Here is a 27938-nt window from a genome sequence, read left to right as displayed (position 1 = left end):
TTTTGGCTCAACAGCACTTTTTGCTTCATTCTAAATATATAAAACATATTATTAGAAAACATATAAAATTATAAAAGGACTGGACAAGCTAGATGCAGGAAAAATGTTCCCAATGTTGGGCGAATCCAGAACCAGGGGCCACAGTCTTCGAATAAAGGGGAGGCCATTTAAAACTGAGGTGAGAAGAAACTTTTTCACCCAGAGAGTTGTTAATTTGTGGAATTCTCTGCCTCAGAGGGCAGTGGAAGCCAAATCACTGGATGGATTTAAGAGAGTTAGATGGAGCTCTAGGGGCTAGTGGAATCAAGGGATATAGGGAGAAGGCAGGCACGGGTTATTGATTGTGGATGATCAGCCATGAATGGCGGTGCTGACTCGAAGGGCCAAATGGCCTCCTCCTGCACCTATTTTCGATGTTAATTCAACAAGTTCAAGGTAAATGTTTCCACAAAGAAAAGGTGGGACAGTCACCTCTAAAGACCCTGGATCACAGGACAAAGAGTGAAAAGTAGGGTAGTCAAGTCAAGTTTATTTGTCACATACACATACGCGATGTGCAGTGAAATGAAAGTGGCAATGCCTGCGGATTGTGCACAAAAAAGAATTACAGTTACATATAAATAAAGTTACTATAGTGTAGACAAAATTTAGTCTGGTGTTATAAAAGTTGACAGTCCTGATGGCCTGTGGGAAGAAACTCCGTCTCATCCTCTCCGTTTTCACAGCGTGACAGCGGAGGCGCTTGCCTGACCGTAGCATCTGGAAAAGTCCGTTACTGGGGTGGCAGGGGTCCCTCATAATCTTACTTGCTCTGGATCTGCACCTCCTGATGTATAGGTCCTGCAGGGGGACGAGTGTAGTTCCCATGGTGCGTTCTGCCGAGCGCACTACACTCTGCAGGGCCATCCTGTCCTGGGCCGAGCTGTTCCCAAACCAGACTGTAATGTTGCCGGACAGGATGCTCTCTACAAAGAATAAGGGCATAACTAAACAAATAGTAGAATCTATCAAAGATCATTAAAAAATCCTGTATTTGGAGGTGAGGATTTGGATTGAGTTCTTAATAGTTGGCAGCTATTCTTGACAATAGTTGAGTTTATATGTAAGGAGGAAGTGTATGAAATACTGGATTAGGTGAGTGTAGTAGAAGAGGAATTATTAAGGGAATTAGCATTTTTTTAAAATGGGTGAATTACCAGGCCTGGATGAAATTTGTCCCAGGCCGTTAAAAGAAACAAGAGAAAGAATTTGTAGAGGCTTTTTGCCTTCATTTTTCAATCACCCCTACTAAAAGAGTGGGACTACTGGATTGGGATATCCATTAATGTTTTGTTGCTTAAAACTAAAGGAAGGGAAAACTAAATCATTGCTGGCCAGTTTAACTTCGTTGGGCAATTATGAGGCACATTACCAAACTCAATTTGCATAGGATTAAATCATAGGTAATTGGAAAAAAAGAACTTGCCTGAATGGATGTACAGGCAAAAATAACTTCCCTTATGTGATACACAATGGGCCAAATGTCAACCGCCTATGTCATTTGATGTTTTCAATGTAAAATTACAAAAGAGCTTACAAATGCTGCAGCTGATTTTTCCTGGCCAAGAGGTCTAAAATTGGCGATGAGCCATTTCAGACTCTAAGATTCTTGAATGTTCAGTCTTTGATTATATTTTAAATTGAATTAGACTTTAGGGAGCCAAAAGCTGTAGAATGTGGAATTGAGGTTCAAGTTCAGCAGGATCTTGTAGCATGATGGAGCCAGAATTGAGGAGGCATTTGTTTCTTATGCAACAAACTGCTTTTGTTTCTTCTATTTTGAACTGAAGAAACAGTTGATAACCAAGGAATAGTCCACTATTCAGCTGGAAAAAATAGTTGAAGTGTATACATGGAAATGAAAGAATGTAAAGAGATGCTGACTGCAAAGTAAACTTTGGTAATGGTTTTGTTTTGAAGGATGAAGAAGAAGTGGGAACTCCAATCCCACATCATGATGAAACTTTCAAATCTTTAAAGAAACAGGAAGAAGTGTTCAGAAACTTGGATGCTCAATATGAAATGGCACGATCACAAACTCACACGCAGAGAGGCATGGGCCTGGGTTTCTCCTCTTCAATGAGAGGAATGGACACAATTTAAGAACAAGCATTGTACTTGTGCTTAAGTACATGATTTTTTATATTGTCTTTGTCCATGTTGGAGATTTCAAGCTTCATTTTGACTTTCACTTTCCCGTTTACTGAAAAAGCTAGCAATCTAGCTTGCATGGTTGTTGCAGTGCAAAATAATTTATTAAAAAGGGTTTTGATTGTAAAGATAACTGGGTGTCTCAACAGTCATACTGTGATAGTTTTCTTCCTAAACATTGGGACTTAATTGAAGAAACAGTTGAAGGCATTGTTTTGCAACCGGAGAAAGGGAAGTTCTATCAATATTTTTCTTTTTATGTATTTGGAGTAACTTATGCAGACTGGATTCAAACAGCTTAATCTCATTCATATTTTGTTGCTGTATTATGTGATTGCTTTTGTACTAAAACTTGTACAGTTATTTTCATCTTTTGAAATGCAAATTATTGTGTAGTTGTAAATTTGGATTTAGTTTGTTTGTAAGTACTTATTCCAGTGCTAAAAAGCGCTTTATAGTGCACTGTTCATTATCAAGCTTTCTGGACAATAAATGGATGATTTTCAATACAACCACTATGTATCTTAGAAATTTAAAACCCTGGAATGGAACAATTAGCCCATCATGTTGAGGTTAACAGATTGTTCTTGCTTCACAACCTTCAAGTGCATGCCCAAGTAGTTGGAAATGCATGGAGCATTTTTTCCTTCAACACCACTGCAGCCATAAATTCAGAACCCCACCAAATGGTTTAGCACAAGCATTCTGACCACTTTCCCTTTAGAATCTAGTCCCTTACAAATGTATCCATCTTACTTAAATATATCTTCCTATTTTGTTGCAAATTTAAAAAATCTTTCGTCAAACATAAAGTTATCTACTTCTGGCTGCATCCTTGTCAGTCTCCTTTGTACTCGATCCAGTGCAATAATGTCCTTTCTGAAAAATGCAGGCTATTTGTGGGTTAACCAATGTTAATGCCATTTGATCATAATTTCCCTACACTTTTATGTTGTGGCAAATTATGAAGTATATCCTTTCCAGAATAAACAAAAACAAAAGGCAATTTTAGAAACGAGAAACTGCAGATGCTGGTTTACAAAAACGGTTAAAATGCCGGAGTAGCTCAGTGGGTCAGGCAGCAGCTCTGGAGAACATGGATGGGTGTTTTAGATCCCAATGCAAAACATCACCTGTTCTCAGAGGTGCTGCCTGACCCACTGAGTTACCCCAGTACTGTTCCCTTGTTCTAGATAATGTTGAGCTACTTTAATGTTACTGGAGCTGCATTGATCCATGCATGTGAAGAGAATTCCATTATATTCCCTACTTGTACCTTGTAGATGCTGAAAGAGGCTTGCTGCATGATTCCCAGTTTCTGTCTCACTCTTTTAGCCACAGTATTTATGTGGGTGGCCGAAGTGAGTTTATGGTCACTGGTGATCTGCACCACAGGATGTTGAAGATCAGGGACTCGATAATAGTAGCACTATTGAATGTTGGGGGTAGGTGGTTAGACTCTTGCTGTAGATGCTCCTCCCACTTCAGGAATCTTAGGACATTCATTTCACGGTCCTTCTGTTTCCTACATTTGATATCCTGCCATTAACGGAGAATGCCCTCAATTCTCTCGACTTTCTCAAACTTTAACATTTTGACCAAGCTTTTAGTCATAACTCGTGCTATCAGTACTTTTGCTTTTTATTCCATCGCAGAAAACCCAAAATGCTCTTTCGATGTCAGCTGTAGGACACGGGGCTATCAAAAAATAAGCGAGTTATTATGTAGTTTTATGCACGTGTTTATGCCTCTGCCAGCTTTCAAGCATTAAAAAAGAATGAGAAAGTAGAATTGCTCCTACAGTAAACTTTTCATAATCTGCCATCCAATTGTTTGACGTCTGGCTCACCGGTGTTCCATTCCCACATTCTTATTAAACTCACCAGTTTACTTCTGTTTCCAGTGCTACCTTTTAAATTTACTGGATTTTGTTTCTTGCATTCTCTTTAAACCAGCATGGTTCACTGACGGGTGTATTTATAGTGCCCTCCATAATGTTTGGGACAAAGACCCATCCTTTATTTATTTGCCTCTGTACTCAAAAATTTGAGATTTGTAATAGAAAAAAATTACATGTGGTTAAAGTGCACATTGTCAGATTTTAATAAAGGCCATTTTTATATATTTTGGTTTCAACATGTAGAAATTACAGCAGTGTTTATACATAGACCCCCCCCCCCCCCCCCCCCTCATTTCAGGGCACCATAATGTTTGGGACACAGCAATGTCATGTAAATGAAAGTAGTCATGTTTAGTATTTTGTTGCATATCCTTTGCATGCAATGACTGCTTGAAGTCTGCGATTCATGGACATCACCAGTTGCTGGGTGTCTTCGCTGGTAGTGCTCTGCCAGGCCTGCATTGTAGCCATCTTTAGCTTATGCTTGTTTTGGGGGTTAGTTCCCTTCAGTTTTCTCTTCAGCATATAAAAGACGTGCTCAATTGGGTTCAGATTGGGTGATTGACTTAAGCACTCAAGAATTGACCATTTTTTAGCTTTGAAAAACTCCTTTGTTGCTTTAGCAGTATTTTTGGGATCATTGTCTTGCTGTAGAATGAACCACCGGCCAATGAATTTTGAGGCATTTGTTTGAACTTCAGCAGATAGGATGTGTCTATACACTTCAGAATTCATTATGCTACTACCATCAGCAGTTGTATCATCAATGAAGATAAGTGAGCCAGTACCTTCAGCAGCCATACATACCCAGGCCTCTGTATTTCTGTTCGTGAAGTCTTCTGTGGACAGTGGTCGTTGACAAATCAACACCCGACTCCTGAAAAGTGTTTCTGATCTGTAGGACAGGTGTTTGGGGATTTTTCTTTATAATAGAGAGAATTCTTCTGTAATCTGCTGTGGAGGTCTTCCTTGGCCTTCCAGTCCCTTTGTGATTAGTAAGCTCACCAATGCTCTCTTCTTAATGATATTCCAAACAGTTGATTTTGGTAAGCCTAAGGTTTGGCTGATGTCCCTAACAGTTTTATTCTTGTTTCTCAGTCTCATAATGGCTTCTTTGACTTGTATTGCCACAACTTTGGTCCTCATGTTGATAAACAGCAATAAAAGTGTCCAAAATGATAGAAAGACTGGAGGAAAGACTAGGTGCTGAGAGCTCTCTTAGACCTACATTAAGGAGGCAATTAAACACACTTGAGCAATTACAAATGCCTGTGAAGCCATGTGTCCCAAACATTATGGTGCCCTGAAATTGGGGGACTATGTATAAACACTGCTGTAATTTCTACATGATGAAACCAAAATGTCTAAAAATTACCTTTAATAAAATCAGACAATGTGCACTTTAACCACATGTGATTTTTTTTTTTCTATTACAAATCTCAATTTGTGGGGTACAGAGGCAAAGAAATAAATGATGGATCTTTGTCACAAACATTATAGAAACATAAAAAAATAGGTGCAGGAGTAGGCCATTCGGTCCTTCGAGCCTGCACCGCCATTCAATATGATCATGGCTGATCATCCAGCTCAGTAACCTGTACCTGCCTTCTCTCCATACCCCCTGATCCCTTTAGCCACAAGGGCCACATCTAACTCCCTCTTAAATATAGCCAATGAACTGTCCTCAACTACCTTGTGTGGCAGAGAATTCCACAGACTCACCACTCTCTGTGTGAAGATATGTTTTCTCATCTCGGTCCTAAAAGACTTCCCCCTTATCCTTAAGCTGTGACCCCTGGTTCTGGACTTCCCCAACATCGGGAACAATCTTCCTGCATCTAGCCTCTCCAACCCCTTAAGAATTTATATGTTTCAATAAGATCCCCCCAAAGTCTTCTAAATTCCAGCGAGTATAAGCCTAGTCTATCCAGTCTTTCTTCATATGAAAGTCCTGCCATCCCAGGGATCAATTTGGTGAACCTTCTCTGTACTCCCTCTAAGGCTAGAATGTCTTTCCTCAGATTAGGAGACCAAAACTGTACACAATACTCCAGGTGCGGTCTCACCAAGGCCCTGTACAACTGCAGCAGAACCTCCCTGCTCCTATACTCAAATCCTCTTGCTATGAATGCTAACATACCATTCGCTTTCTTCACTGCCTGCTGCACCTGCACGCTTGCTTTCAATGACTGGTGCACCATGACACCCAGGTCACGTTGCATCTCCCTTTTTCCTAATTGGCCACCATTCAGGTAATACTCTGCTTTCCTGTTCTTGCTGCCAAAGTGGATAACCTCACATTTATCCACATTATATTGCATCTGCCATGCATTTGCCCACTCTCCTAATCTATCCAAGTCACTCTGCAGCCTCCTAGCATCCTCCTTGCAGCTAACACTGCCACCCAGCTTCGTGTCAACCGCAAACTTAGAGATATTGCATTCAATTCCCTCGTCCAAATCATTAATATATATTGTAAATAACTGGGGTCCCAGAACTGAGCATTGCGGTACCCCACTAGTCACTGCCTGCCATTCCGAAAAGGACCCGTTTATTCCTACTCTTTGCTTCCTGTCCGCCAACCAATTCTCTATCCACCTCAACACTGAACTCCCAATACCGTGTGCTTTACGTTTGTACCCCAATCTCCTATGTGGGACCTTGTCGAAGGCCTTCTGAAAGTCCAGATATAACACATCGACTGGTTCTCCCTTATCCACTCTACAAGTTACATCCTCGAAAAATTCTATAAGATTCGTCAGGCATGATTTGCCTTTCATAAATCCATGCTGACTGTCCGATGATTTCACCACTCTCCAAATGTGATGCTATCACATCTTTAATAACTGACTCTAGCATTTTCCCCACTACCGATATTAGGTTAACTGGTCTATAATTCCCCGTTTTCTCTCTTCCCTCCCTTTTTAAAAAGTGGGGTTACATTAGCTACCTTCCAATCCTCAGGAACTACTCCAGAATCTAAAGAGTTTTGAAAAATTATCACTAATGCATCCACTATTTCTGAGGCTACTTCCTTAAGCACTCTGGGATGCAGCTTATCTGGCCCTGGGGATTTATCAGCCTTTAATCCATTTAATTTACCAAACACCACTTCCCGACTAACCTGGATTACCCTCAGTTCCTCCATCTCGTTAGACCCCCGGTCCCCTGCTATTTCCGGCAGATTGTTTATGTCTTCCCTAGTGAAGACAGAACCAAAGTAGTTATGGAGGGCACTGTGTAAGATCTAAACACCAAAGTGAATTAAAAGTAGGATGGGGTATTAAAGAGTAAATTCCAATAGCCACTATTGGAATAGTGCCAGTCTTGCACCACCAAAGTCCTGTCTGAAGAAGGGTCTCAACCCAAAATGTCACCCATTCCTTCTCTCCAGAGATGCTGCCTGTCCTGCTGTGTTACTCCAGCTTTTTGTGTCTATCCTCGGTTTAAACCAGCATCTGCAGTTCCTTCCTACACAAAGTCCTGATGGTGATGGATTAGCACGGTTTTACTGGATAGCTCTTTTAACAACTTACATTTAAAACACTTTACCTCCAAAGAAGTACGGGATTGTTCTCACACTTGTGATGCCATTGAGCTTTGAAATTGTATAATGTAATTGTTTTGCATCACCATTGAGATTCGATGGAACCTTATCACATCCAAAATGCCACCAGCAGTTCCAACACTTGTTCAGAAGGAAATGGGGTTGACAATGTTTCGATAAAGCTTTTTCAGCCTCAGATTCTGAACTACACGCTGAAATGGGGTTGACAATGTTTCGATAAAGCTTTTTCAGCCTCAGATTCTGAACTACACGCTTTGTGATTTTAAAATTGGATTAAGAGCTCAATTGGAAAAGCAGAAAGAAAAAGAAAATAAGATGCACAGTGGTGAAGGCAATACCAACATCAATGCATTTATATATCGTCTGTTGACATTCTTTATTATCCTTATGTAGTGTTGACATTTGAGGCTTGAATCAGAATGGCGAGTGTGGTGTTGGTGGTCTATTAAAAAGTGCAGTCATTCATAGAAATGTGATCTGTGCACCTGTGATCTGGGCTGTACATTTGGTGGAACAAGATAAATTGAACCACATTAAATTATTGAGAATTATTTAAATGTCGGGACACCTATTTCGTTGTGTGGGTTGAAGGGCTGTAGATCACCTCCATAATGTTTTAAAACCGAAGTTCTCAACAGAATTTGAAAGCACTGCTCCAAATGAACATTCTTGCTTGGGGGTGCTGTTCCTCAAATTTGCGCTGGGCCTCACTCTGACAATGGAGGAGGCCCAGGACAGAAAGGTCAGAATGGGAGGGGGAGTTAAAGTGCTGAGCAACCAAGAGATCAGGTAGGTTAAGGCGGACTGAGCGCCCGGTTGCTCAGCACTTTAACTCCCCCTCCCATTCCCAATCTGACCTTTCAGGTAGAGGGATGGATAAGATGGGAAAGGGCCTTTTAAACACTCCAGCAACTTCAACAGCAGTTGCGCATGTTTCACAAAAAAAATTGCAATCATGTTCTCTTCTAACCTGTCAGCAGCCTGATTGAGCATGGCTAATTAAATAAATTGCAGGCCGTCTGGAGAGCAGACATGTTTATGGTAAGAAATAAATAGTTGAGATTGTTACACCGCACATGGATCGACAACTGCATACTTCACCATGAGCATTGAGCAGACAAGGTGGATGAAATGTGTTTCAAATTGTCTTGCAAAACATATTAAATGCTTGAAAAGCACAATCCAATTAAATATTAGAAAAAAATAATAACCAACTTTAACATGAAAATCTTACCTGTTGAATTCAAAGTTCAGAACGGCCAAGGAAATGGATGCAAAAATACCTTTAAGGTGGATAGCGTCCTTTCTGCCTCAACCTATATTCTTATGCAACAACTAACATAATCAAAATCTTTCAATGCACAAACTCCACAAATTATGGTTTAAACTTTCAAATTATTTTACTTCTAAAGGCATTGACATTGAACCAGTAAATCCAGTTTAAATAGCCCAAAACCTTAAATTTATTTACAGATTAAGCTAGAATATAAAACATGAGCAACACCAGTAATTAGATTATGGTTGGCAAATTCTAATATAAGAAGCACTATTGGGTATTCACTTTGTCGTTTCCACAAGGCAGAATTGTCTTCAAGGCCCATCCAGCTTAACAGCAAAACCTTCATGGCTTCAGGAAATAGTTTATCCACCAGCTCCTCAGCAGGTGGCAAGTCTGTGATTCGGTTGATGTGGACTGTTTTAAACTCCTCTACTTGCTTGCTGATCGAGCCATTTGCAACATAAAACTGACGTCCTAACCACTTACTTACAGAGAAGAGCATGTGACTGGAATAAATAGAATTAATCCCCGTTTCAGTGATTTCAGCCTTGATAATGAAGTCTTGAACATGAGTTAAAAGTTGCAGTATCATATCAGCCAACTTCTGTGCTGATATTGTTTCACTTATTATGAGTTCCACAACATCAAATAACAGTATAATTGCTTTCTCGTGTTCCTTGTGTCTTTCTGATGGTAACATTTTAAAAGTCTGATATATTGATCTAAACTTGATGGACAAAGGATCATCACTCAAAGTTTCTATACACAGTGAGTTACCTATACAAGATTCTTCGGTTTCTTGTAAATTTCTTTCTTGTACACAGTAGTTATGATCTCCCTGATTTGCAATACTGTTGTTAGTATAATCTAAAAATGAAGTTCTGCTACAGAAATGATCAGAAATCTTATTAGTTCTTCGAATGCTTGGGTGCAATGCAGAGAAACTTTTCTGGCTGCATTTATCAGGAAGGCAATTTTCATGCAGTTCTCCACCAAGGAAGTTTTGCAGAACTTTAACATCATATTTTTCATTCAGAACAGGGTCACTTATTCTTGCTTTCCACAATTCCTAACACAAAGGGAAAAAGTCATAAAATAACCAATATATCTGTCATTCCATTTGATTCAAAAACAACATTTCATGGATATGGCATTAATACGTTCTACAGGTAAAGTCGTAATGGCGGGACTGTCGTATGTTGAAAGGCTGGAGCAATTAGGCTTGTATACACTGGAATTTAGAAGGATGAGGGGGGATCTTATTGAAACATATAAGATAATTAGGGGATTGGACACATTAGAGGCAGGAAACATGTTCCCAATGTTGGGGGAGTCCAGAACAAGGGGCCACAGTTTAAGAATAAGGGGTAGGCCATTTAGAACGGAGATGAGGAAGAACTTTTTCAGTCAGAGAGTGGTGAAGGTGTGGAATTCTCTGCCTCAGAAGGCAGTGGAGGCCAGTTCGTTGGATGCTTTCAAGAGAGAGCTGGATAGAGCTCTTAAGGATAGCGGAGTGAGGGGGTATGGGGAGAAGGCAGGAACGGGGTACTGATTGAGAGTGATCAGCCATGGTCGCATTGAATGGCGGTGCTGGCTCGCAGGGCTGAATGGCCTACTGCACCTATTGTCTATTGTCTATAAAGTCAGGGATTCTGCGATTTTGCAAAGTTTGTGTCATTGGTTTCAACCTACAATCTTTTCTCTGGTTCTCCACATCTTATTATACATATCCCAGCAACTTAACACACTTACAACTATCAAGTCAAAAATAAACATTGCAAACAGGTTATAGATCAGTTAAAAAAAAGTTCATGAAGCATTATGCTGAAGGCTGGTTCTAAATAATGTACCACTGAAGTCAATTATAAATGATATTTTTCATTTAACTGTACCTGTAGGACAACAAGAACATCTAGCTGTTGTTCCTTATTGTACATCTCAAAAGCAATTCGAAAAAGCCCCTGAATGCTGTAAAACCACAAACTGTTCACCATGGTTGGTATTTTCAATCCTTCAAATCGAAATTCTGAAATATATACAGAAATCATAAATACAAGTGAAATGGAGAAAGAAAATTGAGAAGATAGTTAATTTTTTTATGATCAACTTGTGGATGTCAAGGAAGTGGACAACTAGGACAAGTTTGTGTGCTGTACAAAGTAGGAGGAATCTGGACGCTTGTCTGAGCCTTGTTTGTATTACTGCTTTGAAAAGCATGGAAGGAAAAATCATTGTTTTTTAAATATACTGACTTTAACTGTTGAAAAATTACACAAGTAAAATTATGCAATGGTTCTATGAGATTATATCAGAGGCTGTTATTAGGCATGAGGCAGTCACAGTGAAAGAGAAAGGAGAAATGATAGTGAAGAAAAGAGATATACATGATTGGGGAATAGGAAGTTACCTATCAGATAATCAGATTGTAAATTTTGTCATTTTAAGTGAGTCATCAAATGTAAATATGTTTTCCCTCTACAGATTTATGTACAGTTTTACAGATTTTGTACTTTCAAACAAGAGCCAATGTATTACCTGAACTAAAAGTGAGCTTGGTTGCCAAACCTCTCTTTGCAAATTTTGCATGAATTCTTGGATGATTTTCAGTGCGAATGCTCGTTTTTGCAATCACATCAGCACCAAGAAAGAGGGGAATCAAATTATCCTAAAGGTGTAAAAGAAAAGATAAACATTGTAAGAAATGTATCAGCCAATATAAGATGCATTAACCTTAATTTTAATTGTATTTCCACCACATATTTTAATGAGTTGAATTCTCTTGACATTTAATACTTGAGCAAAATAGATTCTAATCATATTCTAATCAGTAGGACAGTTTGACTCCAAGATGAGGGTTGGTAAGGTAGATTCATCCATTGGAAGCAATGAATATATTTGAAAGGTGTTAAACCACTACCCTTTTCCTGCTCTCAGCATGTCCTGGTCAATCAAACAAGTTAATTTGTCATTTGTCACTCACCACATTCAAAACATCACTGAAGTCTCACCTGTTCAGCACTGCCTTCAACCACTGAAGGTCACCTCACCTTCTGTCTCCTTTTTCTGTACGTTTACTTATTTATCTATTTATTCTATTCTCTATGTTCTAGAAATCCCTGTAAAGCGTCTTTGAGTGTTTGAAAAGCACTATATAAATGTAATGCATTATTATTATTATTATTATTTAACTCAAAACGCTTAGACTTTACTATGTACAGATTGGATGCTGTATGCTTCCATGAAATAGTTATGAAAACAGTTCAAAATTAATTAATTGTGAAGAAATCTGGGACAACCCAAAGATATGAAAATAAGTTTATTCTATTGTGATAAATTAGATCTTCACCATCATTCAAAATAGTCTTGCAAGTCTTGCAGTTCTATTAAACTAAAATAATTGATCCACAAAATAAAGAAAATATTCACTCGGCATCAATCGCAGCACAGAATTTGAATCTGATAAATACACATTCTGTCCATAAATATTGGAGAATCATCCTGACATGTCTGCACATTAGTACCAAGATTAAAAGTTACAAAAGGTGGGTGGCTGAGATGGCACTGCCAGAGATGCTGATGGAGGCAAATATGATAATGGCATTTAAAGGGCTTTTATAAAGGCACAAGGATTGAAGGGATATGGGTCAGTTCAGGCAGATGAGATTAGTTTAACTAATTCGTTTTAGATCGTTGCAATTCAACGTCTAAAATTTTAATCTTGGTTTTAATTTATTTATATAAAACATTCCTAGTGATAGATTAAAGAACTCCTATTTGTCACCTGCTTTGGAAATCATATTTTACACAAATTATAAAATTGCATTTTAGCGGGCAGGTGTGACCAGTGTATCTGGAACATTTTTGGCCGGTGTGGGTAAGTTGGGCCGAAGGGCCTGTTCCACTGTATCACTATGACATCCAAAGGTTCTACTTTATATCAAAGTAATAATGTAAGTTAAAACACCGACCTTCATCTGAAAATCTTGGCACAACGTGACTGAATTGGACGAGCTCAGGAAAACAAAGCGGAATCTCCTGATGCCCACGCTCCATTCGGGTAAACAGACAGGCAATCGTTCAACAGAAGCCATAGCTTGTCGGACCTTCCGGCCAAAGAGAATTACTCGGATCGTGATTCAATAAGAAAGTAAATCTCCAAAAGAGCAAACAACTTAATCAGCATTTAACGCCTCCCATGGTTGATGAGTCTTCATTAGCACAACAGGATCTCCATTCATTTTTGGCGTTGAATTAAATGACTGCGGGTATTTGCTCCCCTGAATACAATGTAGAGTAGCTTCTACCCCGTTTTATTCCGGGTGGCAACAAAACACGTAATGGATGGAGATACAGGGAACTGCAGACGCTGGACTCTTGAGCAAAACACAAACTGCTGGAGGAACTTGGACAGGTATGCGGATAAGAAAAGTTTAGAGGGACATAGGCCGAACGCGGACAGATGGGACCAGCTGAGATGGTTGGACGCGTTGGGCCCGATGCCGTGCCGTGCGACGATCACAGTAAAGCAGCGCGTCGGGCAGCTTTTGTAGAGGGGATTGACAGCCGGCGTTTTGGGTCGGCACCCTTCTTCAGATTGATTATGTTCGTCTTAGAGTTGATGAACACGGCTTTACGGCCATTGAAGCTCTTCGAGACGATGATAAGGCGACATTAAGACGAGCAGCTCAGCGCCGGCCGTGCGGGCACAATCGTGCCCTCTCACCTTCCCCCCCCCGACACGGCGACGTCACGCTGCCTGGTGACAAGATGGCCGCCGAGAGGATGGAGCTGGATTTCGGGGACCGCAGATTGTTCGAGGAGTTCGAGGATTCAAGGCAGTCTCACGTCCGCTTCAACAGTCAGGAGGACGGCGGCGACGAGGCAGAGTGCGCGCCGAAGAAGCTGCGGGCATGCGAGGAGAGCGTGGCCTACCTGAGGGCGGAGAATATCCTACCGATGAAAGCTAATGTCTGTTGGTCAAATCAAACGGGGCGCCTGAGGAGCGATTGGCTCGCGTTGGGGGAGCCGCGCACCGCGGGCCGCACTAGCGGTGCACGGCGGCCGTGTACCAGCCTCCCCCGCCCGCAACAGACCCAAACCCAGACCCAGCCGCTCCTTCTCCCGCCGCCCACACACTGCTGCCACCGGCCTGCTCCATGGCTCTGCCAGGAGTATCATTTTTAATTCTAGTTTCGTTTCTTAGTTTGGTCTCGCCGGATAGGCCCAGTACGGAGGCCCGAGGTCCAGCTTTGCAGTTTTGTGGAATATAGTTTCTTTTTTTGTTATTACTCCCAACGGAGTGGTAGTTTTGGTTTAGTTAGTCTGAAGCAAACAATCTCATCTAGTCTTAGTCCCATCTATTGTAAGTACATTTGTGGCAATCCATGCCTTCGTTGTAAATTCAATGACACATTCTTTTTGAAGCACTGAAATTTATTTTTTTCAGGCTGCATATTAAAGATGCAGTTTATACACTTCCTCTTAGAAATAGCTTTTGCTTTGCCCGTTTATAGCTAATCCATAAAATAACAAAGGAGAAACGGAGAACTGCAAATGCCCGTAGAAAAATAACATGTATGCTGCAAAATCCTGACTGTACGGAGATATTTTGAGCCTTTTCACAGATATTGTGAAGATAATTTATTGTACGGTTGTTGCAATATTCTGTGATATTTGGAATTACATTGCAAATGTGGTGTCACTGCAAAGGATTAATTTATAATTAATTTAAATGCGTGTAAATTCCTCAATAAGCCCAGGGTACTTCTCAGAAAAGTTATCAAAGAAAATTTGGGATGCAGATGACCTAAGTTTGTTCAAAGAGATAGAGTTAAAGTATTGTCTAAGGGGGAAACAGAGTGGAAGAATTATCGTGGGAATTCCAAAGCATGAAATCTTACCTTAAATGTGGTAATCATAACTAGAATTGAAGGAACACCAATTTCGCAAAGGGTAGAGATGACTGGTGTGAAGGGGCAAGTCTGTAAAGGATTTGAAAATAAATGACAATTTTTAAATTGAAGTGATGCCAACTATGAACAGTGGATGAAAATAATTTGAGGTGAATTAAGAAACATAGTAGAATTGAAATGACCTTGCATCTGCACGTGCTAGGAAAGGGTCTAGACACAACAGAGGCAGCTGAACCAAATCAGATGTGGAGCTGCTTGACATTAAGGAGAAGTAGGTTAGCAGTCTACAGTGGAATGAATGTGTTTTGGAGATTATTCTTGGTCAGATATAGCTTCAGAGTTGTGCATATTTTGGGTAGTTGCCAGATAGAAGGAAGACGTAGGGAATCGAGACACAAGAAACTACAGAACCTGGAATCTTGAGCAAAGCACAAGTACTGGAGTAACTCAGCAGGTCTGGTAGTATCTGGAGGGAATGGACAGGTAACATTTCAGATCGGGATTCTTTATCAGGAGCATTAGAGGGTCAAAGGCGATGTTATTTGCTAAATAACATGTGGGAATAAATATAGAATCTTCATCCAATGATGTACGATGATTCAGCAGTCAGACAATTTGGAGGGATTAGAAGAGTGTGGCAAAGTAGAATTATTTACAGGTGTTCTACATATTCTACATGAAGACGCAATGCTGGAATCTGGAGAAAAAAATCAAACTGCTGGAGGAACTCAGTGGGACAGGCAGCATCTGTGAGATAAATTAATAGACGATGTTTTGTGTTAGAACCCTTCTGGACTAAAAGAGTGGAGGGGAGAGAGTCAGTATAAAGTGGTGAGGTGTGGGAGGAGGCCAAGAATAGACAGTTTGGTCTGGGAATGGGGAGGCGAATTGAAATGGCTTGCAACCTTACACCTGCCTGATATGTGGAACAAATGCCCCAGAGTTATAATGTTTTCCCCAGTCAGGAAAAAGTAATTATGAGCCAACCATACTCATGGCTCCAGAGTCGCATACAGGCCAAATGGGCAGCAATTTTTTTGAAGAGTGTGAGTGAACTAGATAAGGTTTTATGACAACTCAGTTCTTGATTATTTTATATTTTAATTCCATCTTATGAATTGTCGATTAACTGTTATGCCAGTGGAGTTCAAAGGAGCAATGGCAACAAATTATTTGCCAGCTATTATTTATTAAGTGTAACATTACAGCAATTTGCTTTTGTGATGTGTATATATTTTAATGTATTGACCAGATATTCTGTAATATCGAAGTTTAGACAAAATGTTATCTGGCATGCGCATTGGCAATGTACACAGTCTTTTTCCTTAAGTTAATTAACATCAGGAACTTAGGAGGAAGCTGAATTTGCTGACCCACCCAAGGTAAAGTGTATATTGAGTGAACCTAACATTTTGCCTGTAATACTAAACAATATGTGTATAATGTTTTCTATAATTATGTTGTAATCATATTATGCTTGAAGACATTTTTTCAGTTGTGTATATTACTCTCTCAATACATCAAATAATTTAATGTAAATATTTGGCCACCTCTGTTTCTAAATTTATCCTCCCCATTCAAAGGTATAGGTATTTTTTTAAATATGAATATATCTTAAACCTTTTGCTTGCCATTTTTGTGCAACATAATGTTACATAGAATAAATTAATAAGTTTAGTGATTTGTTTTTGACTATCATAAGTGTTAACAGAAAAGATTCAAGTTTCTCCAAGCTTTGAAAATTTCCATTTAATTTATAACCTTTTTCATTTGTGGCAGTAAAATAGTTGTGAGCGACTCCAAAACAGATGGCCCAATGGTACAGATCTTGTTTATGAATAACAATATTTCAAAGTAAGTTTGAACTTAACTATCAACACTAAGTTTCACTTCCTGCTTCCTAGTGCAGCATTTCCATTTTGAAACCTATTTAATTTCAGGCAGTTTCATCAAGAAATTGAAGACTACGTCGCAGGTTTAGTCGAAAAGTATGAAAAGGAATTGCAAAGTGACTCTGAAAAAACTGTTTTTAATATAAAACCCCAGGTAATTAAATAGACTGAAATAATTTGATAGAGTATAGGTTTTCTTTTATTGGTTTGAAATGTGTGCATAAGAATACATAATTTCTTTGCAGCCATCAAGTGTGCTGTTAGAAGAGCAACCAAATGTGAAAAGTTTAAATACAGGAAAGAAAATAAAAGAGGCGTTTCATGTAAGTGACTAATCCAATTATTACTGGCATCATTAAAAAAAATGCTTTATTCAGAACTGAAGTTATTCTCTCTGAATCATTTACATTGGGAAATTCAAGTTTGATCCATGGTCTGCCTGAGTTAGCTGGTTTTGTCTGAAGTAGTTGTATCAGTAATATAATTGATAGCAGTACCTCTAAATTATTTTGGGACAAATCGATTTAGGCTTCATTGCCTACTGCTTATTAGTAGCAAATACAAATAGATATTAAATGAATATAAGGTGAAGTTTGATCAGATGAATGTAATTGCCAACCATCTCTTGGAGAAGGTGTCAGTGATAAATATTCATAACATGATAAAGCCAGTGGAAATTATTTGGCATTTTTCACACTATAAAACGTAGTCAAACAGAATTCTGGATTATCTACACCTGCAACCTACTTTATTTTATATGTGGTGCTTTCTGTGGTCCTTTCAGTTTAGAAACTGTTCCTACTCTTTGTTGGTTAATTTTCCTTCTGCTTTGTTCTGTGTTCAGGCTCGCATCTCTATTTCTTGTTGTTTGAAATATGCTCTATTTGCATTTCTACAATGGATGTTCACAATGAAGTTTCAGACATGACTTATATTTCTTTGATCTTTAAGTAAACGAATTGTATATATTTTTTTACCAAAACTGATATTCATATTGTAACTACCAGTTATTATTGTGGGTTAAAATAATGTGTCTTAATAATCAGAACATTTGCGATATAAAAGGATGCTCTTTAGTCAACATGTCTATGCCTATTATTATACAAAAAAAATCACATCCATTTGAAATATGCTTGACTATTCATTTACAGATGTTACAGATGTTAGATTACAAGCAAATATTAATTATAATATTTGTGCAACAGGGCAACTTATGTTCAATACATAATAGACAAGCACAGCAAATTCCGTGACCAATAATGTAATACTTCCTGCAAGAGAAGATTTGTATTCTGATCACTGATTTGTATTCTATCAATTAATAAGTATCAGGCAACTTCTATAAATCATTTTGTTTTCATGCAGGTTGTGGGAAGTGTTCAGTACTTCACCAGCTTTTGTCTTGACAAACTTGGACAGCCATTGTTAAATGAGAATCCACAACTGACAAATGGGTGGGAAATACCCAAGTATCCTAAACATTGAATGGAAAACATTTGCTTCGTTTGACTTGTTCATTGCCTATTGAACAATATTTTCTGAACTTGATTTTAAACTAAACCAAGAAATATATATGGATTTTTACTGGACATATGCTAACTCTAAACTATCTAAACTATTGTACTTTGGAGTAAATTGATTCTCAAACTCAGAAGTCAGTTTTGCTATGCAACTAATGCTATAATTTCAAGATGTAAATTTCAGAACTTTAACGATGTTCCTGAACTGAATAGGAGCACAAACCAATTTAAATCAATTGCATGTAATCAAAACTTTTTTCAAAATGTAAAACTATATCTAGTTGAGATTACTTGTTTATTGAACAGATCATTTAACTGGTTCTTGTATGTTCTGAAACATAATATTCTGTGTTAAGACTATTAGAGCAAAATTAAGAACTTGTGAAATGAAATTGTGAGCAGGCAATTGGAGTAACTATCAATCCAGATGCATGGAATTGTTTTTCATAGAAACTGAACATCTTGAAGCCAGGAGTTGTGCAGTTGTTTTGGTCTTTCCATGCTTTTTATATAACGGTAATTGACTTCCTGTTCGGGATAAAAACATCCTGTAACAAGTTACGAAAGACCATTAAACTTATTTAAAGTGTGATTTTTGTGGAAAATTAGTAATTCCTGAATGCACTGCAAAGATACCAGCAAGTCTTCGCTCAAGTTGTATCCTTAAATGGACAAGAAGTGGAACTGAAAGCTAAGAGGTATGTACTGGTGTGAGGAATTTGTTTGAGGTGCACTAGATATAAAAACACAAGATTAACATGGCAAAAACTTTTTATGTATCAAATAGGCCAAAACCTTGTTGTTTCAACTGTGGTTCAACAGAACATCAGTTAAAAGATTGTCCAAGGGTAAGATTCTTGAGACTTTTTGTAATTAGATCTTGTTTAATGTGGGTGCCAATTACCAGGGTCACATCGATGTCAAAATTGTATCGTGATTCCTCCAAGGATTTTAAATTTATTTCAAGATACAATGTTTCTGGGTTCATGATCAACCTTTTTTTCTGGCTCAATAGTTGAGCTCAATTCCAGCTTGCTTTGAAACTATCATCTGGACTATGTGGTATTAATTCAGGCTGTGCTGGAAACTTGAGGCTTCAAGCCAGTTTCCAGAACTTGAATGCATAATGTGGGTTGACAAATTGGTAAAGAGAAGATGCTTTGTTACAGATATGAGGTTTTGGATAAGATGTTAAACTGTAGTCGATCTACCAGCTCGTGTTAACCTCAAGGGTCTTGACAGTGTTTGGGACAGAGCAGGGAATTTTTCCTAATGTTCTAAATTTCACTCGTCCCTCAACCAACATCAACCATTCTATTTAAGGTGCTTTGGGTAAATTGGATTAGGAATGATTTGAGACATTCTGACAAGAAAGATGCTTTATTTTCCATGTTCATGTTTGAATGTTATCACTTTAAAAGTAACGGAAACTTGATTATTCTCTCGTCTTCAATAGTTTTCTTGATAAATGTACTGTGTGGCAAGAAACAGCAGATTATGGATTTTATCACTGGTTTTAGTAAAGACAATATTAGCTGGACCACATGTGGGCATTATATTCTGCCCCAGGTTGATAATTGATCAATTTTTAAAAACATACAATTGTGAAGGGGTGGATTAGAAAAGTTTTGTTTCAAAATTGTTTGGTTATTTTCATTGATCATACTTGCATGCGAGCAGGTAATTACAGTGTGTAACCAGCGACGTATTGGCATGTCCCAACATTTGTCAGGGGATGGTCATTGAAATAGTTGGGGAAGGATTCTAGTCGGAGGTGCTCATTTTAAAATTGATCCTTTGAGAAGGGAAAGTGAAACTAAGCTTGTTATGAATTTTGAGTTGCGATAAGCAAACATATTAAATTGTTTCCATGCTGAACAGGCTAGTAGCACAGATTTTCAAACTTTCAAATTTTGTGCATGGTTTTTAACTGCATAAATTAACGTCTTTTTATTAACTTCACAGCCACGTGATCTTGCTCGTATTAGTGAGAAACGAAAAGAGTTTATGACTATGTCTAGTGATTCACCTCATTCAGGTTCTCAACAGCGGTATCATGCAGAGAGATTTGAAAAGTTTAAACCAGGTGTAATCAGGTAAAAACACATGTAGATTAGATTATAATAGAATCATAGTGGTGGATATTGCGTGATGAATTATATCTCAAATTGGTTTCATTCCCTTTCTCCACAAAAATAAATAACTTGTTTTGTGAAATATGCTGCCTATATCTATAATTTTTTTTAATGTTTTTGACTTGCAAACCTTTGCATTCTATTGCAATTATAGAATTCATGAAAAAATAGCAGCTCAACAATGATCCTTTGACTGCGGATTTACTTTTTGTTATGTTACAGCTACTCAACATTGAATAATGTTGCTTAACTTAATTTCTGCAGTGCAGAACTTAAAGAAGCTCTTGGGATGACAGATGAAGCTCTTCCACCATTTATTTATCGGATGCGCCAATTAGGTTATCCTCCAGGATGGCTGCTAGAGACCCTGCAAGAGAATTCTGGACTTGCTTTATATGATGGAAGAGGTAAAGCATTCCAAGTCTGAGCTTTGTAAATATGCAGATATTGAAACTGTGGTGATTTTGGAGCACATCCTAATAAATAAATCTTTTTTCCATTTCCTTTGCAAGTTCCTTTTTTCATTTGCGTATGGTAATTTTACACTTTAAGCAAACAGTTATTGAATGCTTCAAAATACTATAATACTCTGCACATTCATCGTTCAAGGCCATTCAATGGAATTTGCTGAATGGTATTACCAAAGCTTAATTCTTTGTTATGCAGTTAAATATTTATTTGATACCACAACCGTAATCTAGTATGCATTGTTTCATGAACAAAATTTGGAACACGCATGAAGTGTGCCAGCTGGACAATTACTTTGACTTTGTATTCCTGTTCCCATTGTCAAACATGAAGCTCTTAGTCTTTCGCCTCTTTGAATTAATGAATAATTTACCCTTGCATTTGCACGGAGTTTGGAAACAGCTTGCCCATGAAAAGAATTACTGTACACGTGATAATAAAGAAATGTATTAGACAGTAGCATTGTTAAATATATCATGTTAAGTCTCCTTGATGAGCTGGTAAATGTTTGTAGGTCTGACAAATGTTTGTTGTATTTTAAAGTGACCATCTGCTTACTGCCGACCCATTGGAATGAGTTAATAACAGAACAAGTTAATCTTTTTTTTTTTATCTTGAATTTTTTTTATAGCAGATGACTGATCAGGTTATTTTGAAATTTCTGTTACAGCTTTCCTCCACTAGAGACCCTTAACTGCTTTATTTTGGAGCAGCTCCATAGCCAGCTGTGTTCCAGTACTTAAAGCAAAAGGATGTTATTCATCTGTGAACTGTTCATATTGTTGTCACTGACATTGATCTGTTGATATCCAGTACACTCAACATGTGTAAATATTGTTGAAATCAAAATTAATCAGGAGTAAAAATCTGACTTCTGTGGTTTATTTTCCTTTTCAAACCAAACCACAGTTTTTGTTGTCGGCATAGTGGAGACTGGGATTGGATTTGGGATCTGTATGGTTGCTTGACTCGGAGCTGTCGAGTTTACTTCACAACTTCTAGGGTAGTGAGGCAGAGGGATTATTTGAGGTTTTGAGGGAATAGTAAGCTTTGTACTTGCTGATTATTTCGGTTGTCTTTGAAGATGGTTATGTCTTCTCTATGAAGGCAAATTTTTCGAAAATTTAAAGGAAAGGGGAAAATCAAGTTGTGAATTAATGCAATGTGAAAATGCAGTGAGCATTTCTGGCTAGTGAACAAAAATTTAGCAGATGGAGCATAATGTGGAATAATGGAAAAGCAGAATATGGTTTTAATGAGAAACTCTAGAATACTGTTGTACAGAGGGTTCTGGGTATCCCACTAATTTGACATTCAGATTAGTCAGGAATGTAAAAAAATATATATTGCCCTTTTTTTTGCAAATGGAATAGTTTGAAAGTGGTGAAGTCTTGCTGAAAAAAACTGGTGCACTGTATATACCTCTGACTTAAAGAAGATTCACTCTGTTGATTTCTGAATGTTGAATTTGGGGGAAAGCTTATTGGAGTGCATAAGATTAAGAGAAGATCTTAATGAAACAACAACATTCTGAGGATTTGGTCAAGATAGTTGTCTAGAGGTTCCTCCCCTCCTGTAGGAATTTAGAACTACAGAACTTTTTGGTTCAAAAGTAATGAGCCACCATTTAAAATTGAGATGCAAAGTTTTTATGTCTGAGGACTGGGAATATTTGAAATTCTCCAGCCAAGAGAGCTGTGGAAGTGAAGTCAAGGACAACTTTTTGGTCTGCATGAGACTTCAGAATAATGGGGTACAGACAGGAAATGGAGCTGTTGCAAAAATGGGTTCAACCTTGAATGAATGCTGGACCAGGCATTCGGGCTTGTACCTGACTGCTACTTCTGTTTCTTGTATCTTTTTTGTCTGAGGTAGTCTTGTGTTGAATTACACCATGATGTCAGTTAAAGGATTTCGCTGTCTGCACAACAACAATGAAAACACTTTTTTTGTCCAAGTCAGGGTGAAATGAGGCTTAAAAGTATACCATGTGACATGGAAAGCCAACTTCATCATATCATATCATATCATCATATATATACAGCCGGAAACAGGCCTTTTCGGCCCTCCAAGTCCGTGCCGCCCAGTGATCCCCGCACATTAACACTATCCTACACCCACTAGGGACAATTTTTACATTTACCCAGCCAATTAACCTACATACCTGTACGTCTTTGGAGTGTGGGAGGAAACCGAAGATCTCGGAGAAAACCCACGCAGGTCACGGGGAGAACGTACAAACTCCTTACAGTGCAGCACCCGTAGTCAGGATCGAACCTGAGTCTCCGGCGCTGCATTCGCTGTAAAGCAGCAACTCTACCGCTGCGCCACCGTGCCGCCCACTTATTTTTTTAAAGTTGAAAATGGTAGAATCAGTATTTTTTCTAAAGCTAAGGATGGTGGATTGTCTGGGCATTTTTAACTCCTGTTTAATGGCATCTTATTTTTCAATGTAGATTCAAGCGATGGTGACATGGAGCAAGACAAGCAACATCCAAAAGCTCGCTTTCCATCCTATGACACTAGTAAATTAATAGATTATGCAGGATTCAATGCTGTCATTCCAAAAGGGATTCAGGATGTAAGTATTGCACTTGAAATAGTCCAATCTGTGTTCCTCCTTGTACATATTTGTAGCATGTTATTTCTTAACCCATATGTGCTGAGAAGCTAGTTAACCTAGACTTAGATTTTTCTAGAAATTAACCAACCATTGGTTAACTTTACCTAGATGATGAGTCCTGACAGGCATCTTGACTGTAAGAGTCACAGTTTAATTGTTGCCTCGTTTTTCCAATGGGAGTCATGGGGATTTACTGAAAACAATATGTCTGCAATATGTTTTATTTGTTAGCTTCTTGTTGAGATTAGCTAACCCAACTTCGACTACGAACCTTTTGGTCACTATAGCAAAAAACAAACTTGTATGATCAACCATCGGCTGTTATTGCAACCCCCTTCAATCAAGAATCCACTGGGTAACATCCTTCTACACCTCTCCCACCAACAGCGTGGAATTGGATACCTTTTTTAGTTTTTAATTCTTTTTAATCTCTTTGATTCTCCTTTTCCTGCTTATTGCTTTTAATTATTGTAAACTTTTAAGCCCAGAACAATACCCAGGTGATTGTTTCTGTGAATCTGACGTCTTTGACACTTTCAGGACAGATCCCCATGCGAACAATTTGCAGTGTAGATTTCTCGGTACTTTCAACTGTGGCATATAGTCAAATCTTTGACCACAAAAAAAATCAGAAATAAATGCTTTGGTGGTTGACTACATGAATGAGGGTATTAGCTGTGAAAGTTCTAAACATTTTTTAACTCGAAGGGCAAAATGTTTAGAACAGTTCATAGAAGAAAGGTGGTTGATTCAACAGTTTTTGTCCTTTGGTTGTTCTCCTCCTTGGATTGTGAAACTATAATCCTTGTTTGTACCTGCAATAAGAATTTTATCTGTTCCAATTCATGATTTTATGAATGCCAAAATGTATTTTCTGATTTGCTTATTTACATTATTACATCTTTGTTAACAGGAATGGAGACTATATGGTTCAATTCCAATGCAATCTCATCATCTAAAGGAGCATTTTGTACATCAATTGAATGCTAATGATCTCACAGTAAGCTTTATAATTTTACATTCTATTTCACTAGCTTTTTACTTTGAATCAAATTTTCATTGCAATTTGTGAGGTGCCAGATCGTGTAGTTCACATCTTTGTTGAAAGACATGGATTAGACAGCAGCCACCTCTCCGGCCAGTAGCAGCTTGTTGCACACTTGCTAATGGTGTGTGCAAGATTCTATGGCCAGGGGGGGGCGGGGGATGGAGTGGGAGAGGGATGAGGGGGGAATGGAGTGGGGAGGGGGGATGGAATGGGTGAGTGGGGGGAGGGGGGATGGTGTGGGTGAAGGAGGGAGGGTGGAGGGAGTGGGTGAGAGGAGATGGGGGGGGGGGGTGCCGGAGTGCCCCTAAGACTTGAGGGGGGGTGGTGGGTGAGGGGGGAAGAGGGGGTGAAAAGTGGGGATGGAGTGGGGAGGGGGGGAAGTCAGGAAGGTGAAAAGTGTGAGCTCGGATCAGAATACCCTATAATCAAACACCCTCTAAAACTACCCAAGCATGCCCCTGAGAAATAGTAATCTTCCACATGGTTAACAGGGTAGCGAAACCCTGTGGAAAAAGTACCTCAGGATGAGACATGCACAAGGAAAATACGTGGTAGCGCAATGCAATCTTAATACTAGTGTTACTTTAAAGAATTAATATAAAGTTGAAGCACTCATTTTGTACATGAACTAACTTGCAATTTTTATTTCTCAGACTAAACACAGTTCAAACAAAAGGGGTTCAGATGCTGACTCAAACCTTGATGGTGTAAAGAAACACAAGTCTGAAAAAGTTGAGACAAATGCCTATGCTTATGACATGGATATAGATTCAGGTACAGCATTTATAGTTCATATTTATACTGTACTGCATACCAAAAAGATGATGACAAAATACCTGTTCCTTTTTAAAAAAAAAATAGAGATACAAATTCACCATGTGAAGATATTATGGTATTTTTGTTGGAGGTGGGGTGGGAATTAGGAAGGAGGTAAAAGATACAGAATACATATTCTTTTTAGTGGGGAAAGAAGCACGTCTTTTTCCTATTGCGCACTTCCCAGCTGTAAGCTACAAATTAGAAAGCAGTATTCATGTCCACAAATCAAGGATATTTAGTTTGTGCAGCAGGTCATGATCCTATAAAACTAAACATTTGAAGCAACTCGCCTACTTCTCTAAGTTCATGTTATCTCAAGCAAATTTGTTACTTTGGGTGAAAGCAAATCGGGAAATAATATTGAGATACAAGAAACTGCAAATGCTGGTCTACAAAAAAAGGCAAGCTTTGGTCCACTTTGTAAACCAGGTGGGCCCAACCAGCTCCAGAGATGCTGTCTGACCCACTGAGTTACTCCATCACTTTGTCTTTTTTTCTGGAAATAATATATATTGAGTTGGAAGATGTTATATCTAGAACAGTTTCTACATTAAGACTGCTGCATATGATATACTGGCAAATTCTGTTGTCAAATCCATGTTGCAGGTTCATGAGCCAAAGGGAGTTAATTACCTAACAAAGTATTATCGTCCCACTAAGCATTATTAAGTAAGCTGGGAAATGCTCACTAGTTTGGGCATTACTTGTGGAAGGAGAAACAGCTATAAAATTTCAGGCCAGTTGTCTTTCGTCAGAATTGATCTAAACTTGAAAGGTTAACTTGCTCTTTCCACTGATACTGTCTGATCTACTGAGCTTTTCCAGCATCTGTTCTTATTTCAGATTTCGAGCATCTTCAGTTTTTTGCTTTTCAGTTAGAAAGACCTTATCGTACCTATTTATATCCTGGTTTTGGTTACCAGATAATCTTAAGTGGCCTTTAGCAGTACAGTTGCAGCAATTTTGGTCCTTGTTCATATGTTTCCAGTGTCAATTCAAGTTACTCTGAAATATTGTGATTGGAATTGAGAATTCAGTTTTTCTATTAATCACATGTACTTCTCCTGCAGATTCTGAGTCTCTAAAGCCATTCCATGCTATTCCACCCATGCCTCCTGGTTGCCCAATAACTTCGTCTCCCCCTCCTTTACCCAGAGGAACGCCCCCTTCTACACCGCCTACATTTGTTCCACCTGCACCACCAACCCCAACACGTCCACCGCTTCCAAAAGACACCCCTCCCTCGACTCCTTCAACCTGTTCTCCAGCAAGACTTTCTCTGCAAGATGGAAATACTCAGTCAGTGACTCCCCTTATTGTGGACAAAACTCTGGATGAAGATGTACTGTCATTGGAAGAGTTGGAAGAACAACAGCGATTGATCTGGGCTGCACTGGCACAGACTGAAGGCACTGTTAGTGAGACAGAATGTCCTTGTGATTCTCCTGTAACCAAGAGTTCTACCAATTCCTCACCTGCAATAACTCCAGTAGACAACTGTATGGAAATAGAGTCTAATGATAAAATGGGAATAGTTGAATGTAAAATTGAGAGTCCAATTGCTGAAGCATCTTCCAGTGATTCTGGAGAAAAACAAATCAATTCATTGAAAGGTAGTTGGCACAGGGAAGAGAACACTCAGCCTGAGAACTCCGGAATGGAGACAGAAAGCAGTAAAGCCATTCAAGATTCTACCCCTACTTCTGCAGAATCTACTGGAGGTAACGGGGAATGTTTAGAGGAAACAGATGAGGCCAACACCAGTGCTGTTCCAGAAACACTGCAGGCAAATAGAGTTTCTGCAGTGCCCGACATGAGTAAATTTGCTACTGGAATCACACCTTTTGAATATGACAATCTTTCCGAGGCAACCGGAACATACCTCAAACTCAGGGACTTGTTGAAGAACTCTCCGAGAAACAAAATGAAAAAGAAATAAATATTTAAAAAAGAGTACTGAAATTTTTAGATCCAAGGCTTCCTTGTCACAATGTCACCATTTACCATGAACTTTTTTCACTGAGACCTGACTTCTAATTTTGCAACAGAGCAGATGTTTTAAAGAACATGTCAAAAATGTGGACGTCAGTGCTCTTTTAATATTTAAGTTTGGTAAAGATTGAAAATATGTCTGGTATTAAAGAAAGAAACATATCTGTAATATTCATTTTAAAGAAGCACTGTTGAAATTAGTTATTTCGTCATGGTCTCTGAATTTCTCTAATGTGGAATTAAGTGTACAGTGGATTTTTGGTAATTTCTTGTACATCATTTTTGTTTATATAACGATACATGTTTTTGATATTACCAATGTAATTTTATATATTATTGCCAAGGATTTTGGTGTACAGTTTTAAATCCTAATAATTGAATATTGAAATTGTCAGGGATAACCAGGGCTGTTTTCAGGTATTTTATGAATATCCACATATGCTTTAGTTTTTTAAAGCTGCTTCTACCTTTGTAATGCCATTCTTCGCAAGGAGTACACAGCCTTGGATTACGGGAATATGTTGAACAATTCCACGATGACATGTTTTAGTATTTTGTGACTGCATTAAATGGCATTGAAATTTGCAGGAAA

The 27938-nt window shown here is 38.6% G+C and overlaps 3 protein-coding genes across 5 annotated transcripts in view; 2 read left to right on the top strand and 1 right to left on the bottom strand.

The window, feature by feature from the left end:
- Positions 1 to 3291, top strand: part of rsrc2 (arginine/serine-rich coiled-coil 2) — a 37042-nt gene extending 33751 nt beyond the window's left edge. For both annotated transcript variants that reach the window (XM_078421681.1, XM_078421680.1), the window contains exon 11: positions 1960 to 3291. In XM_078421681.1, coding sequence (XP_078277807.1) covers positions 1960 to 2142 — 183 coding nt within the window. In that variant the 3' untranslated portion in view covers positions 2143 to 3291. The remainder of the gene's footprint in view (positions 1 to 1959) is intronic.
- On the bottom strand, positions 7 to 13793 carry LOC144605965 (uncharacterized). 2 transcript variants are annotated; one of them, XR_013548901.1, is made up of 5 exons: positions 12906 to 13793; positions 11473 to 11602; positions 10830 to 10963; positions 8893 to 10006; positions 7 to 30 (listed from the first exon to the last, which is right to left on the bottom strand). XR_013548901.1 is itself a non-coding variant. In XM_078421682.1 (4 exons), exons 1-4 carry the CDS (start codon positions 13026 to 13028, stop codon positions 9122 to 9124), a joined length of 1272 nt encoding a protein of 423 aa, XP_078277808.1. In that variant the 5' UTR covers positions 13029 to 13793; the 3' UTR covers positions 8874 to 9121. The 2 variants fall into 2 exon arrangements, 1 of the variants encoding a protein (XP_078277808.1); XM_078421682.1 differs by lacking the exon at positions 7 to 30 and having other exon boundaries at positions 8874 to 10006.
- zcchc8 (zinc finger, CCHC domain containing 8) lies at positions 13515 to 27938 on the top strand. Its single transcript, XM_078421678.1, has 14 exons — positions 13515 to 13884; positions 16191 to 16231; positions 16629 to 16703; positions 16790 to 16895; positions 16987 to 17064; positions 18107 to 18210; positions 18894 to 18959; positions 19049 to 19109; positions 20227 to 20357; positions 20661 to 20803; positions 23321 to 23445; positions 24401 to 24487; positions 25189 to 25309; positions 26425 to 27938. Exons 1-14 carry the CDS (start codon positions 13705 to 13707, stop codon positions 27291 to 27293), a joined length of 2187 nt encoding a protein of 728 aa, XP_078277804.1. The 5' UTR covers positions 13515 to 13704; the 3' UTR covers positions 27294 to 27938.

This window comes from Rhinoraja longicauda, chromosome 25, assembly GCF_053455715.1.
Source record: "Rhinoraja longicauda isolate Sanriku21f chromosome 25, sRhiLon1.1, whole genome shotgun sequence".
Taxonomy (NCBI): domain Eukaryota; kingdom Metazoa; phylum Chordata; class Chondrichthyes; order Rajiformes; family Arhynchobatidae; genus Rhinoraja; species Rhinoraja longicauda.
The sequence above is the reverse complement of the archived record's forward strand: the minus strand, read 5'-3'. Positions and strand labels throughout refer to the sequence as shown.

Bases quoted from the DNA above. Each gene is read 5' to 3' on its own strand.
- LOC144605965 (XM_078421682.1), bottom strand. From the start codon at position 13,028: ATGGCTTCTGTTGAACGATTGCCTGTCTGTTTACCCGAATGGAGCGTG. The intron at 11,603-12,905 runs GTCGGTGTTTTA...TTACACCTTTAG, and splicing joins GCCAAGATTTTCAGATGAAG to GATAATTTGATTCCCCTCTT. The intron at 10,964-11,472 runs GTAATACATTGG...TATATATTTCAG, and splicing joins CAAGCTCACTTTTAGTTCAG to AATTTCGATTTGAAGGATTG.
- zcchc8 (XM_078421678.1), top strand. From the start codon at position 13,705: ATGGCCGCCGAGAGGATGGAGCTGGATTTCGGGGACCGCAGATTGTTC. The intron at 13,885-16,190 runs ATCCTACCGATG...GTTAATTAACAT, and splicing joins CCTACCTGAGGGCGGAGAAT to CAGGAACTTAGGAGGAAGCT. The intron at 16,232-16,628 runs GTAAAGTGTATA...CATTTGTGGCAG, and splicing joins AATTTGCTGACCCACCCAAG to TAAAATAGTTGTGAGCGACT.